This window comes from Colobus angolensis, unplaced genomic scaffold (assembly GCF_000951035.1).
Source record: "Colobus angolensis palliatus isolate OR3802 unplaced genomic scaffold, Cang.pa_1.0 Scaffold26, whole genome shotgun sequence".
In the NCBI taxonomy this organism is placed as follows: Eukaryota; Metazoa; Chordata; class Mammalia; order Primates; family Cercopithecidae; genus Colobus; species Colobus angolensis.
This window is the reverse complement of record NW_012115821.1, coordinates 13,341,456-13,357,346: the sequence shown is the minus strand read 5'-3', so window position 1 is coordinate 13,357,346 and position 15,891 is coordinate 13,341,456. Positions and strand designations below refer to the sequence as shown.

Sequence of the window (15,891 nt, the reverse complement as noted above, 5' to 3'; positions counted from 1 at the left end):
TTCCACAGTCTTCTGCAACAGTATTAGTTAATGTGTACTGGGAATTGACAAAGTGAATAGTGTGAATGTGTGGTTTTTGGAAACATAATTATGTTATTAGTTTCATTAAAAGCTCTTGATCAAGTTATATTCTATTCAACAAAATGCACTCCAAAACAGTCAGAAGTTTTAAGGTTTCCTTTTCAGCTTGTGTGAAAACACTAGAAAGCATCTACAGAAAACAGATACTTCTTTCTCTAGAGGTTTCATTGGGATCTCTCAATATGTGCATTTATAATAAAATATCACAATTTACATGAGTAGTCCACAGTTAATTAAAGAGAACACATTTTCTCATGCAATTCAAATCTCATTGTGGGGAGTCCACTTTTTAGAAAGACACAAAAACAAGTAGTTCAAATGAAGAAATATCTCTTGGCTTTCCCATGATTAAAAAGCCTGTCTTTGGGCATTATTCATTAGCTACACCTTTCAAATGGCTTACACAAGAACAAGAATTATTACAATATTCACTGATGGTAAGTTTCAAAGCTCACAAATGTCAAAATCAGCAATTGAAAAGTATTTACAGAAAGAGAACCACAAAGTGCAATTTATGTTTGTGTAATCTTAGCTGGCGTACATGTGCAATGAGATTTACTTAAGAAGTACAATCATAAACCCTATGGTTACAAATGAATATAAATATAATTGGGATTCACAGAGCAGAAGAAATGTGCTATGAGATGACAATTACTCATTTCTGTATATATGACTCAAGTTTACTATTATGCACTGAGAGCCCATTTATGGAAATTGTAAAATATATATTAATATCCTCTTTCATCAGTTGGGTTCAAGTATGGCCTATGAAAAAGTTTGTGTTTAATTATAACATTGAATTAGTGATGCAATTAATATTTATTCAAATTCTCATTTAATTTCACACATTATAAGTGTCTTTCAACTTTAAATCGAAAAAGACACTTAAAATATCTGGATAATAGACGTGCACTTTCACTTAAAGACATAATTAATTCTTAAAACATTAAGCTAGAAAAATAGCATTTACAATGGCAAACAATTATCTGATATGCTTTATAGTTTAGCATTTGTTATTGAAAGTTATCACAGCATATTACATACAAATATAGCATTTGTTATAGAACACACTCCTACCTATTTTATTCTGTAGTACATCTTCCATTCAGATTGAATTGTGACCCAAAGTGTTTACAGTAGCTGTCTGGATAGTCAGATCTTTTTAATCCTTTTATGTATATATTTTCTCAAGGCTCTTTAATGACCATGGATTGTATACAGTCTCTCTCTGTCTAAATATAGTATATACAGTAAGCATACAAATTCCCATTGTGTGTGCCTGCATTGCTATCAAAAAGTCCTACCTAAAGCTGGTAACTGTGTAAGCAGGTGATGAGTACACAGGTATTGTTCATCACACATTCTCTCAAATTTTCTGTAAGTTTGGAAATGTCATAATAAAGGGCTAAATAATGTACTGCTTATTTATACATAGTAGTCTGCCAGGATTTATACCAAAAAGGTTACCAAATAGGTCTCAATTCTCTGGGAATATACAATTTAGGACAAGTTATACTGATGAAGATTGACATATAGAAAATATCCCAAGAATAAATGAACATGGAATAAGTACAGAGAATAAAATGAGTTCACTTTTGAAATTTTCATATCATGGTTATCTCCTTTCTCTTGTTTCTCCTTGACCTCCTTCAAACTTTGACCACTCTCTCATCCCCATCTATTACCTGAGAATCACTGAGTCTTGCCAGTTTTCCTGGCAGTTGCTCTCAGGGCCATTGCTTCCCACTTTCAAAGCTACTGCGAGTCTGGGCCTCTGCCATTTTAAGCCTAGATTGCCGCAAAGACTTCTTAGTTGTGCTCCTTAATTTCTGGTCTCACTTGATTTCAAAATTTCACTTTGAATCCTGCTGTTAAATTCAACTTCCTAAAATAGAAGTTATCATTCCTCTACCTTAGGAAATTGAAGCCCATTTCTCTCGTATTCTTCCAACACAGTCACTTTGCTTTTACTAAGGCCCTTCCTCTTATTAATCCCTCAGTAAACTTATCTACCCATTGTGCTGTCTCTTTGTCTTTGCTCAGTCTTCTGCTCCATCTTACACTTCCAACAACCTCACATCTATTTATTTATTATAAGTACTTATTTATATAAGTATAGGTTAGATACTTTCAAGATCTACTTCTTCCTCCATACATGTCCTGTGATTGCCACCATCATTTTACCTTTCATTGAAATACTTCAGTGTTTGTGAGTGTCACCTGAACCACACAGCTTTTGTGGGATAAGTGATCCAGTGGTCCATTCTAGGCCAATCAAATCAGAATCCCTGGGACACAGACATCAGAAAATTTTTTTTTGACATTAAAAATATCTCTAACCTGTAAGGAGGTGATTCTAATACATAGGTAGTTGAGAACCACTCACCTAGACAATATTAAATTTCTTCATTTGTAAGTACTACTCATTCATTTGGTCAACAGCTCTGGTGTCTATCATAGAGGTAGAACACTGGCAGTCCTGACATGTTTTGTTTGGCCCATGGAGTGTTTTCAAAATATTTTAGACAATGTTTTAAAATTGGGAGATTTATCATAAACATTCACATATCCAGTTCCTCTTGAGAAAAATGGGAAATCTGGTGACAGTGGGCCTGCCTTTCTGAAAGGCAACACTAGCTAGAACTGAATTGTGGCTCTCCCTTCTAGACTGAGGGAGCTTCCAGTTGGCTTCAGTCCCTACCACTCCCTACAACTAACTCCCTCACAGGGGCTGAGTGTTAATTGCAATTTAATGTATTATTTGCACCGTTGTTAAAGTTACTGTTTCCCTTAATACCATAACCATTTCTCTCACTGCTGAAGTTGAAAATATTTCTATGTGTCAAATACTCAGGCAACCAGCCCACCTTACTCATTTATGTTATCCTCCTGGCCTTGTTAGTAATCTGAGTTTGTAGCCCCTGGCCTGGTATGTGGCAAGTATACTCTGTTAAGTGCTAAGGATATAGAAGAATGAGGGGCAATGCCCTTTTTGGAGGAAGTCACACTTTACGGGGGAGATGCAGACATATTACACTTTTAATTTAGGTGCCTGGGTGTGTACCTGATTCTGCTGATCTTAGAGGACGATGGCCTCCAAATTTTATTTCAGTTTGTCGAAGTTTAGTCATGTTTAGCAGCTGTGTGACATGTGGAACATCTGTCATTAGTTGACAGCTTCGTGGTATAATATCTGTAGGCTCATCTGTTGAAAAGGGAACACCACAGACAGCTGGAAATAAAGACAAACATTCATTTTCAAAATGTAAGCCATTTCTGCTAAATGGATATATCACATAAATGAAACCAATTAAAATTAAAGATTTTAGCACATGACTTTGTATGAGTTATTCAACCTTTCAGCCCTGATTTTCCCATTTGTAAAATGAGCATGATAATTTTACTGCTTACTTCCTAGGGTAGACAGGATTAAATGAGATAAAGCTTATACTCTACGGAGCAAGTTCAGAAAACTATACAATAAATAAGAGCATGCATTGGAGATATTCCACGCTTTCTTTTCAATACTAGAGGTGTGACTTGAGCGAACTAATTAGGTATGCACCATTTAAGATTTCTGGGAGTGCATCAGCTTATTTACATGAGATCAGTAAGTACAAACATATTGAATAATTTAAGCACCCACAGCCGTTATATGGGTAAATTAATTTTTTAACTTTTTATTTTGAAATAATTTTAGACTTTTAGAAAAGTTAAAAAAAAAGTTTAGAGAGCTTCCTGTTACCCTTTACCCAGCTTCCTCTGTTAACATCTTACCTTTTAATATTTTCAAAATAATAGCTTATTATACTTACAACGGTATTTTAATTTCATTTATATATATTTATATGGATATTTTAATTTTCTTTTTAAAAATTGTTTTTTAATTGACAAATAGGAATTGTACATATTCATAGTGATGTTTACATACATGTAATATATGGTGAACAGATCAGGGTAATTAGCATGTTCATCATCTCAAACATTTATCATTCCTTTTTGGTGGGTACACTCAATATCTTCCTACCTATTTGAAAGTATATAACATATTATTGTTAACTATAGTCCTCTTACAGTGGTATTCCTCTTATCTAGCCATACATTTGTATTCTTTAACAAATCTTTCCCTAGCCCTCCCTTCCCCTTACCATTCCCAGCATCTAGTATCCTCTGTACTTCTTTTTACTTCTAAGAGATCAATTTTTTAAAGCTTCCACACGAGTGAGAACAAGTGGTATTTAACTTTCTGTTCCTGGCTTATTTCACTTAACATAAAGTCCAGTTCTATCTGTGTTGCTGCAAATGACAGGATTTCATTCTTTTTTATGGCTGAATAATATTCCATGGTGTATGTATATCACATTTTCTTTATTCATTCATCTGTTGTTGGACACCTATGTTGATTCTGTATCTCATCTATTACGAATGGTGCTGCAATAAACATGGGAGTGCAGATGTCTCTCTGTAATTTTCTTTTTAGTAAATTTTCTGTTCATGTTTGTAAGCCATTTACTATTAGTACATTTTTCCTATTTACTTATATGACCTCTTTTATAGTAAATATATTAAGCCTTGTCATTTGTAGCAAGTGGGAATATAAATTAGTGTTAATATCCTAGAAAGACTTTACTATGTGTACCAAAGCCTTAAAAATGTTCATACCATTTTACTCAGTAATTTCATTTTATGAATCTATTCTAAAATTAAAAAAATTAGAAACTCAAGAATCTATGCAAATAAGTGTTTATAAGTTCTGAAAAATAAACAACTTAAATTTCCAGCACTTGAGGAGTGTTAAGCACATTACATTGTTTCATGGGATGAGACTGTAAAGAGCCACAATAAATTGAATTTATGAAGATGTCTTCATGATATGGGAAAGGCTTGAGATAAGAAGTTAAATGAAAAAAAAAACAGATACAAAAATCTATCTCAACCATAGAAAATGAAATTATAAAATGTATGAAGGGGGTGGGTGTGGTGGCTCAAGCCTGTAATCCCAGCACTTTGGGAGGCTGAGGTGGGAGGATTTCAGGCCCAAGTTCAAGACCAGCCTGGGTAACATAGCCATACCGCATTTCTCTAAAAACAAACAAACAAAAAAAATTAGCTGGGCATAGTCCCAGCCACCCAGGAAACTGAGGTAAGAGAATCACTTGAGCCTGGGTGGTGGAGGCTGCAGTGAGTGATGATTGCACCACTGCACTCCAGCCTGGAGATGGAGAAAGACTCTGCCTAAAAAAAAAAAAAAAAAAAAAAGTGTGAATGGCAAAAAAACTGAAAGGAAATATACCAAATGAAACTAACTTTAGGTGGTTAACTTAAGCATAGTTTTTAATTTTATTCTTCACAATAATTTCTATATGTGTTTGATTTTTATGAGTAAAGTTTCTGTTTTTAGAATGTGGTGGAAAAATTTTGTATGCATATATGTGAATGTATGTAGTCAGGAAAATTCAACCAATCATCCCTCAAAAAACTTCCTTATGTACAATTCTCACACTTTATAAAAGCAAATAGAAGAGGTTTCTGTGCATCCTAGCCATGGCATTTTTCTAATTAGATCCTAATGTCCTAATCTGAAAAAGGAAAATCAGTCATCTAACTAAAAACTTAAATACTCATCAGCAATGCAATGATTTCTAAATGTCCTAATGCTCTAGTCATTAAAAATGCACTAGATTTACAAATATTAGTTTTCAGATGTTTTCTCCATCCATTCTTTGTCATCAACATTTAGAAAATCTATATAAGCAACTGAGCAAACTCTCAAAATAGTAAACATTAACCTAACTTCAGATATATTTGACATATACCTCAAAACTCCTTTGAGATAGAAAAAGATAATTTCCATGTCAATGCCAATAATAATAAATAAAGATTTTTAAAATTAGAAGATGAAGAGAATTCTGGAGGCCAGTAAAAACCTGAAATAAAATGCTGTCTTCTGAACCCTACAACAAGAATCATGAAAACTTTAGCTTATTGAGCTTGTGTGACAAGTACAAGGATACAATGGCATACAAAATTTGAAATGTATGAACACAAAACTTGAACTTACAACTAACAAGAGACAGACAGCAAATCTCTAGTAACCATAAATGCCTAAGCTTTTATGGAAGATAGAACAAGGCAGGGACTATCACAAAACTGCAGTCTGAATCTTAAAGAAACATGGTTGACATGCAGATCAGACTTCACATTAAAAGGCTATAATCCAATCTGCATCATCCAACATTTTTCCTTTCTCTATATCTACTCTCCCTTTGCACCTAGAACTGTTTCACCACTTACTGGATTATTCTTTGAGGGAAACTGTGAGCAGTATAAAACCTGCAATAAAAGGAGAATTAAAAAAAAATTGGTTGATTATTTTAGACTAACCATTAAGCCCATCTAGAACTACTAGCTCTAAAGGTTTCTCTGAGACTTCATGGTGGAATACTTGGAAAGGGACTTTAGTCTCATTTTTGTGAAACCAAGCTATGAAAGAGCTTTAGGACCATCTATTACCTGGCAGCTGGATGTTCTGTAGCACTAAATGGAAATTCACTCGACTTCCCACCTCACCACTAACCAATCACCACCTTTTCTATGTCCAATTACTAAGTTATTGTATTTTTAGCATATACAGCTTAATTTTAAAATAAAGGCTAAGTGTGAAAATAGAATAGACCCTACATAAACATTAAATAGCGCTTCATTGTGAGTTCACAGAAAGCATGGTCCAGTTTCATTTATTTACTCATTCTGTCATTCAACAAGTATTTATTGAGGCTCTACTGTGTGCCAGGCATATGCCTAATGGCTGGGAATCTAGGGGTGAGCCAGAGTGACCCTGTCCTTGCCTCCTTGAAGCTTACACCTAGCAGAGAATAGGAAACAAAATCACAAATAATTCTTTTTTTTCAACTTTTAAGTTCAGGGGTACATGTGGAGGGTGTGCAGGTTTATTACATAGGTAAATGTGTGCCATGGTGGTTCACTGCACAGATCATTCCCATCATCCAGGTATTAAGTCCAGCATCCATTAGGTATCCTTCCTGATGCTCTCCTTTCCCCAACCCCTGACAAGCCCTAGTGTGCGTTGTCCTCCCTCCATGTGTCCATGTGTTCTTATCATTCAGTTCCCACTGATGAGAGTATGTAGTATTTGGTTTTCTCTTCCTGCATTAGTTTGCTGAGGATAATGGCTTCCAGCTCCATGTCTCTGCAAAGGACATGATCTCGTTCTATGTCGTTGCTATTGCGAATAGTGCTGCAGTGAATATATGTGTGCAAGTATCCTTATAGTAGAATTATTTATAGTCCTTTGGGTATACACCTAGTTATGGGTTTGCTGGGTCAAATGATATTTCTGCCTCTAGTTCTTTGAGGAATCGCCACGCTGTCCTCCACAATGGATGAACTATGAACTAATTTGCACTTCCATCAACAGTGTAAAATGATTCCATTTTCTCCACAACCTCACTAGCATCTATTTTTTTTTTTTTGACTTTTTAATAGTGGCCATTCTGACTAGTGTGAGATGGTATCTCACTGTGGTTTTGATTTGCATTTCTCTAATGATCAGTGATATTGAACTTTTTTTCATGTTTGTTGGCTCATGTATGGCTTCTTTTGAGAAGTGTCTGTTCATGTCCTTTGCCCACTTTTTAATGGGGTTGTTTTTTTTTCTTGTAAATTTCTTAAGTTCCTTGTAGACTCTGAATATGGAACCTTTGTCAGATGGATAGGTTGCAAAAATAGTCTCCCATTCTCTATGTTGTCTGTTCACTCTGATGATAGTTTCTTTTGCTGTGCAGAAGCTCTTTAGTTTAACAGAGCCCATTTGTCTATTTTGAAATGCTTTTGTTGCAATTGCTTTTGGCATTTTCATCACGAAATCTTTGCACATGCCTGTGTCCTGAGTAGACAAATCTTTGCCTGTGTCTATGTCCTGAATGCCCAGATTTTCTTCTAGGGTTTTAAGTTTTGGGTGTTACATTTAAGTCTTTAATCCATCTTGAGTTGATTTTTGTATATGGTCTAAGAAAGGAGTCCAGCTTCAATCTCATGCATACGGCTAACCAGTTATCCCAGCACCATTTATTGAATAGGCAGTCTTTCCCCCATTCATTGATTTTGTCAGCTTTGTTGAAGATCAGATGGCTGTAGATGTGTGGCCTTATTTCTAGGCTCTCTATTCTCTTCCATTGGTCTATGTGCCTGTTTTTGTACCAGTACCATGCTCTTTTGGTTATTGTAGACTTGAAGCATAGATTGAAGTTGGATAGTGTGATGCCTCCAGCTTTGTTCTTTTTGCTTAAGATTGTCTTGGCTATACAGGCTCTTTTTTGGTTCCATACGAATTTTAAAGTAGTTTCTTTCTAATTCTGTGAAGAACGTCAATGGCAATTTAATGGGAACAGCATTGAATCTATAAATTACTTTGGGCAGTATGGCCATTTTCATGGTATTGATTCTTCCTATCCACGAGCATGGAATGTTTTTCCATTTGTTTGTGTCTCATCTGATTTCTCTGAGAGTAGATTGTAGTCCTCCTTGAAGAGGTCCTTCAATTCCCTTGTTAGTTGTATTCCCAGATATTTTATTCTTTTTGTGCCAGTTGTGAATGGGAGTTCATTCATGATTTGGCTCTCTGCTTGCCTGTTGTTGGTGTATAGGAATGCTAGCAATGTTTGCATGTTGATTTTGTATCCTGAGATTTTGCAGAAGTTGCTTATCAGCTTAAAAAGCTTTGGGCTGAGATGATGCAGTTTTCTAGATATAGGATCATGTCATCTGCAAAAAGATAATTTGACTTCCTCTCTTCCTATTTGAATACTCCTTTCTTTCTCTTGCCTGATTGCCCTGGCCAGAACTTCCAATATTACATGGCATAGGAGTGGTGAGAGAGGGCATTCTTGTCTTGTGCTGGTTTCCAAGGGGAATGCTTTCAGCTTTTGCCCATTCAGTATGATACTGGCTGTGGGTTTGTCATATATAGTTCTTATTATTTTGAGGTGTGTTTCTTCAACACCTAGTTTATTGAGAGTTTTTAATATGAAGGAATGTTGAATTTTACCAAACGACTTTTCTGCACCTATTAAGATAATCATGTGGTTTTTGTCTTTGGTTCTGTGTATGTGATGAATGACATTTATTGATTTGTATATGTTGAACTAACCTTGCATACTGGGGATAAAGCCAATTTGATTGTGGCAGACAAGCTTTTTGGTAAGCTGCTGGATTTGGTTTGTCAATATTTTTGTGAAGATTTTTGCATCAATGTTCATCAAGGATATTGGCCTTAAGTTTTCTTTTTTTGTTGTATATCTGCCAGGTTTTGGTATCAGAATGATGGCCTCATAGAATGAGTTAGGGAGGAGTCCCTTCTTTTCAACGGTTTGGAATAGTTTTATTAGAAATGGTACCAGCTTTTTTTTTAACCTCTGGCAGAATCCAGGTGTGAATCCATCTGTTCCTGGGCTTTTTTTTTTTTTTTTTTTGGCTGGTAGGCTGTTTATTAGAGCCTGCATTAGTCTGTTTTCATGCTGCTGATAAAGACATACCTGAGACTTGGCAATTGACAAAACAAAGAGGTTTAATGGAGAACTCACAGCTCCACGTGGCTAGAGAGGCCTCACAATCATGGTGGAAGGAAAAGGAGCAAGTCATCTTTTAAAAGGATAGCAGCAGGCAAAAAAAGCTTGTGCAGGGAAACTCCCCCTTTTAAAATGATCAGATCTCATGAGACTTATTTGCTATCATGAGAACAGCATAGGAAGTACCTGCCCCCATGATGCAATTACCTCCTACTGAGTCCCTCCCACAACACTTGGGAATTCAAGATGAGATCCGGGTAGGGACACAGTGAAACCATATCATTACCCCCTTGGCCCCTCCCAAATCTCATGTTCTCACATTTCAAAACCAATTATGCCTTCCCAACAGTCCCCCAAAGTCTTAACTCATTTCAGCATTAACTCAAAAAGACCACAGTCCAAAGTCTTTTCTGAGACAAGGCAAGTCCCTTCTGCCTTATGAGCCTGTAAAATCAAAAGCAAGTTAGTTATTTTCCAGATACAACAGGGGTACAGGTACTGAGTAAAAACAGCCATTCCAAATGAGAGAAATTGGCCAAAACAAAGAAGCTACAGGCCCCATGCAAGTCCAAAATCCAGCAGGGCAGTCAAATCTCAAAGATCCAAAATGATCTCCTTTGACTCCACGTCTCACATTCAGGACACACTGATGCAAGAGGTGTGTTCCCATGGCCTTTGGCAGCTCTGGCCCTGTGGCTCTGCAGGGCATAGTCCCCATCCTAGATGCTTTCATGGGCTGTCGTTGTCTGCGAGTTTTCCAGGCACACAGTGCAGGTTGTTGGTGGATCTACCATTCTGTGGTTTTGGAGGATGGTAGCCCTCTTCTTACAGCTCCACTGGGTGGTGCTCCAGTAGGGAGTCTGTGTGCTGGCTCCAATCCCACATTTCCCTTCTGCACTGCCCTAGCAGAGGTTCTCATGAGGGCCCTGCCCCTGCAACAAACTTGTGCCTGGGCATCCAGGCATTTCCATATATCCTCTGAAATCAAGGCGGAGGTTCCCAAACCTCAATTCTTGACCTCTGTGCACTTGCAGGCTCAACACTGTGTGGAAGCTGCCATGGCTTTGGACTTGCACTCTCTGAAGCCACGGCCCAAGCTCCATGTTGGCCCCTTGTTGCCATGGCTGGAGTAGCCGGGTCACAGTGCACCAAGTCCCTAGGCTGCACACAACATGGCGACTCTGGTCCTGGCCCACGAAATCACTTTTTCCTCCTAGGCCTTAGGGCCTGTGATGGGAGGGGCTTCCAAGAAGATCTCTGATATGCCCTAGAGACATATTCCCCATTGTCTTAGGGGCTAACATTCAGCTCCTCATCACTTATGCAAATTTCTGCAGCCAGCTGGCTTGAATTTCTCCTCAGAAAATGGGATTTTCTTTTCAATCGCATTGTCAGGCTGCAACTTTTCAGAACTTTCATGTTCTGCTTCCCTTATAAAACTAAATGCCTTTAACAGCACCCAAGTCACCTCTGTAATGCTTTGCTGCTTAGAAATTTCTTCTGCCAGATACCCTAAATCATCTCTCTCAAGGTCAAAGTTCCACAAATCTCTAGGGCATGGGCAAAATGCCACCAGTCTCTTTGCTAAAACATAACAGAAGTCAACTTTGCTCCAGTTCCCAAGTTCCTCATTTCCTTCTGAGACCACCTCAGCTTGGACTTTGTTGTTCATATCGCTATCAGCATTTTGGTTAAAGCCATTCAACAAGTGTTTAGCAAGCTCTAAACTTTCCCACATTTTCGTTTCTTCTTCTAGGCATTCCTGTTAGTTCCAAAGTTGCTTCCACATTTTCAGGTATCTTTTCAGCAGTGCCCCAACTCTATTGGTACCAATGTACTGTATTAGGCTGTTTTCATGCTACTGATAAAGACATACCCGAGACTGGGCAATTTACAAAAGAAAGAGGCTTAATGGGGAACTCACAGTTCCACATGGCTGGGGGGGCCTCAAAATCATGGTGGAAGGCAAGGAGGAGCAAGTGACATCTTACATGGATGGCAGCAGGCAAAAAGAATTTGTCTAGGGAAACTCCCCTTTTTAAAACCATCAGATCTTGTGAGACTTATTCGCTGTTACAAGAACAGCACAAGAACAACTTGCCCCCATGATTCAATTACCTCCTACCAGGTCCCTCCCACAACATGTGGGAATTCAAGATGAGATTTAGGTGGGGACACAGCCAAACCGTATCACTGCTTCAATTTCAGAACTCATTATTGGTCTATTCAGGGACTCAGTTTCTTCCTGGTTCACTCTTGGGAGGGTGTATGTGTCCATGAATTTATCCATTTCTACTAGATTTTCAAGTTTATGTGCATAGGTGTTTATAGTATTCTCTGATGGTTGTTTGTATTTCTGTGGTTATCATTTCTGCTCATGTTTATTTGATTCACTTCTCTTTTCATCTTTATTACTCTAGCTAGTGGTCTATCTACTTTATTAATTTTTTTCAAGAAACCAGCTTCTGGATTCGTTGATTTTTTGAAGGGTATTTTGTGTATCTATCTCCTTCAGTTCAGCTCTGATCTTGTGTGTATCTATCTCCTTCAGTTCAGCTCTGATCTTGGTTATTTCTTGTCTCCTGCTAGCTTTGGGGTTTGTTTGCTCTTGTTTCTCTAGTTCTTTCCACTGTGATTTAGCTTGTTAACTTGTGATCTTTCTAGCTTTTTGATGTGGGCATTTAGTGTTATAAATTTCCCTCTTAACAGTGCTTTAGCTGCATCCCAGAAATTCTGCTACATTGTCTCTTTGTTCTCATTAGTTTCAAAAAACTTTCTGATTTCTGCCTTAATTCCATTATTTACCCAAGAGTAACTCAGGAGCTGGTTGTTCAATTTCCATGTAGTTGTGTAGTTTTGACTGAATTTCTTAATCTTGAATTCTAATTTGGTTGTGCTGTTGTCTGAGGGACTGTTTGTTATGATTTCAGTTCTTCTGCATTTGCTGAGGAGTGTTTTACTTCAGATTTATGTGATCAATTTTAGAGTGAGTGTCATGTGGGGATGAGAAGAAGGTATATGCTGTTGTTTTTGGGTGGAGAGTTCTGTAGATATCTATCAGGTCCACTTGATCCAGAGCTGCGTTCAGGTCCTAAATATCTTTGTGAATTTTTTGCTTTGATGATCTGTCTAATATTGTCAGCAGGGTGTTAAAGTCTCCCATTATTATTGTATGGGAGTCTAAGTCTCTTTGAAAGTCTCTAAGAACTTGCTTTATGAATCTGCATGCTCCCGTATTGGGTGCATATATATTTAGGATAGTTAGCACTTCTTGAATTGAACCCTTTATCACTACATAATGCCCTTCTTTGTCTTTTTCGATATTTGTTGGTTTAAAGTCTGTTTTGCCAGAAACTAGGATTGCAACCCCTGCTTTTTTCTGTTTTCCATTTGCTTGGTAAATTTTCCTCCATTCCTTTATTTTAAGCCTATGTGTGTGTGTCTTTGCACATGAGATAGGTCTCTTGAAGGCAGCATACCATGAATCTTGGCTCATTATCCAGCTTGCCATTGTGTCTTTTATTTGGGACACAAAGTCCATTTAAATTTAAGGTTAGTATTGTTATATGGGAATTTGATCCTGTCATGATGATAGCTGGTTATTTTGCAGATTTGTTTATGTGATTGCTTCACAGTGTCACTGGTCTGTGTACTTCAGATACACAGGTACTTCAGTGTGGTTTTTGTAGTGGCTGGTAATGGTCTTTCCTTTCCATATTTAGTGTTTCCTTCAGAAGTGCTTGTGAGGCAGGCCTCGTGGTGATGAATTCCCTCAGCATTTGCTTGTCTGAAAAGTATCTTATTTCTTTTCACTTATGAAGCTTAATTTGGCCAGATATGAAATTCTGGGTTGGAAATTCTTTTCTTAAGAATGTTGAATTTGTTCCCCAGTCTCTTCTGACTTGCAGGGTTTCTGCTGGGAGGTCTGCTGTTAGTCTGATGGGCTTCCCTTTGTAGGTGAACTGGCCTTGCCCTCTGACTGCCCTTAACATTTTCTCTTTCATTTTGACCTTGGAGAATCTGATGATTATGTGCCCTGGTGTTGATTGTTTCATGGAGTATCTTATTGGAGTTCTCTGCATTTCCTGAATTTGAATGTTGGCCTGGCTTATTAGGTTGGGGAAGTTCTCCTGGATGATATCCTGAAGTATGTTTTCCAAGTTGGTTCCATCTCCCAGTCTCTTTCAGTTACCTCAGTCAGTTGTAAGTTCAGTCTCTTTCCATAATCCCCATATTTCTTGGAGGTTTTGTTCATTCCTTTTTTTTTTCTCTATTCTTGTCTGCCTTTCTTATTTCAGAGAGATAGTCGTCAAGCTCTGAGATTCTTTCCTCCACTTGGTCTATTCTGTTACTTTTTTTTTCTTTTTTCAGACAGTGTCTTACTCTGTCGCCCAGGCTGCAGTGCAGTGGTGTGATCTCATCTCACAGCAACCTCTGCCTCCCAGGTTCAAGTGATTCTCCTGCCTTAGCCTCCCAAGTAACTGGAACTACATAAGTGCATCACTATGTCTGGTTAATTTTTGTATTTTTAGTAGAGACAGGGTTTCACTATGTTGGCCAGTCTGGTTTCAAACTCCTGAGCTCAAGTGATCCACACGCTTCGGCTTCCCAAAGTGCTGAGATTATAGGTGTGAGCCACTGTACCTGGCCTGCTATTGATACTTGTGATTGGATTGTGAAGTTCTCATGTTGTGGTTTTCAGCTCCATCAGTTCAGTTATGTTCCTCCTTAAACTGGCTATTTTGGCTATCAGCTCCTGTATTGTTTTATCATGATTCTTAGCTTCTTTGCATTGGGTTACAACATGCTCCTTTAGCTCAGTAAAATTCATTATTACCCACCTTCTGAAGCCTACTTCTGTTAGTTTAGTCATCTTAGCCTCAGCCCCATTTTGTGCCATTCTGGAGAGCTGTTGTTGTCATATGGAGGAAACTAGGAACTCTGGCTTTTTGAGTTTTCAGTGTTTTTGCGTTGATTGTTTCTCATCTTTGTGGATTTATCTACCTTTGATCTTTGAGATTGCTCATCTTTGAGTTGGATTTTTGTGGGGTCCTTTTTGTTTACATTATTATTGTTGTTTTCTCTTTGTTTTTAACAGTCAGGCTATTCTTCCATAGGGCTGCTGTGGTTTTCTGAGGTCCGCTCCAGACCCTAGTTGCCTCAGCTTTTCCCATACCAAGGTATCACCAGTGAAGGCCATGAAACAGCAAAAATACCAGCCTGCTCCTTCCTCTGGAATCTCTATCCCAGGGGGTACTGACATGTTGCCAGCCTGAACTGCACCTGTAGGAGGAGGCTGGAGACCGCTGTTGGGAGGTCTCATCCAGTTAGAAGCAACAGGATCAGGGACCCACTTAAAAAAGCAGTCTGGCTGCTTTCTGGTAGTGCAGCTGTGCTGTGTTGTGGGGGACCCTTCCTTGTCCAGACCATCTGGACTCTCCAGAGCTGACAGGTTGGAACGGCTGAGTTGCCCAAACCATAGAGATGGTGGCTGCCCCTCCCGCTGGGAACTCAGTCCTTCTCAGGCAGACTCACGCCTGTTGCTGCTGGCTGGCTGGAATTCCAAGCCAGTAGGTCTTAATTTATGAGGCACTGTGGAAGTGGGGCCTGCAGAACATCTGCTTGGCTCCCTGGATTCAGTTCCTTTCCTAGGGATGGATCTCCCACCTTGCTGAGAATCCCAGGGGTGGAGTATGCAAAACTCCTGGGTCTCTGTGTGTGCCTGAGTGGCTGCTCTGCTGGGACTCCACACAGTTCTGTGTATTGGACCCAATACCCTGGTGGCATGGGCTTATGAGGGGATCTCCTAATCTGCTGGTTGCAAAGATCCGCGGGAGGTGAGTGGTTTCCTGGGAAGGACTGCACAATCACTCACCGCTTCCCTTGGCTGGGGTGGGGGTACCTTTGGCTTCATGCCACTCCCGGGTGGGCCATCACCCCACCCTGCTTTTTTTCATTCTCTGTGGGTCAAGCTGTTTGACTAGTCAGCAATGTGAGAACCTGGATATTTCAGTTGAGGGTGCTGAATTCACTTGCCACTTTCATTCCTCTCCATGAGTGCCACAGACAACAGCTGCTTCTAATCAGCCATCCTAGCCCTCTCTCCCCACAGATAATTCTTTAATTAAAATTTTGCTAAGTACTCTGAAGGAAAAGTTCAAGGTGAAGAAATAGCATAATGGGGGAATCTAATAGCATAAGGTGTCAGGGAAAGTCTTGTGTG

At 38.7% G+C, this 15,891-nt stretch overlaps 1 protein-coding gene and 1 long non-coding RNA gene across 3 annotated transcripts in view; one reads left to right on the top strand and one right to left on the bottom strand.

The window, feature by feature from the left end:
* Nucleotides 1-15,891, bottom strand: part of LOC105515401 (chromosome unknown open reading frame, human C3orf67) — a 317,628-nt gene that overhangs the window by 142,518 nt on the left and 159,219 nt on the right. For both annotated transcript variants that reach the window (XM_011947206.1, XM_011947205.1), the window contains exon 7: nt 3,146-3,313. In XM_011947206.1, coding sequence (XP_011802596.1) covers nt 3,146-3,313 — 168 coding nt within the window. The remainder of the gene's footprint in view (nt 1-3,145; nt 3,314-15,891) is intronic.
* LOC105515400 overlaps nt 1-15,891 on the top strand; it is a 208,821-nt gene that overhangs the window by 65,290 nt on the left and 127,640 nt on the right. The gene's annotated exons all lie outside the window — the stretch shown is intronic.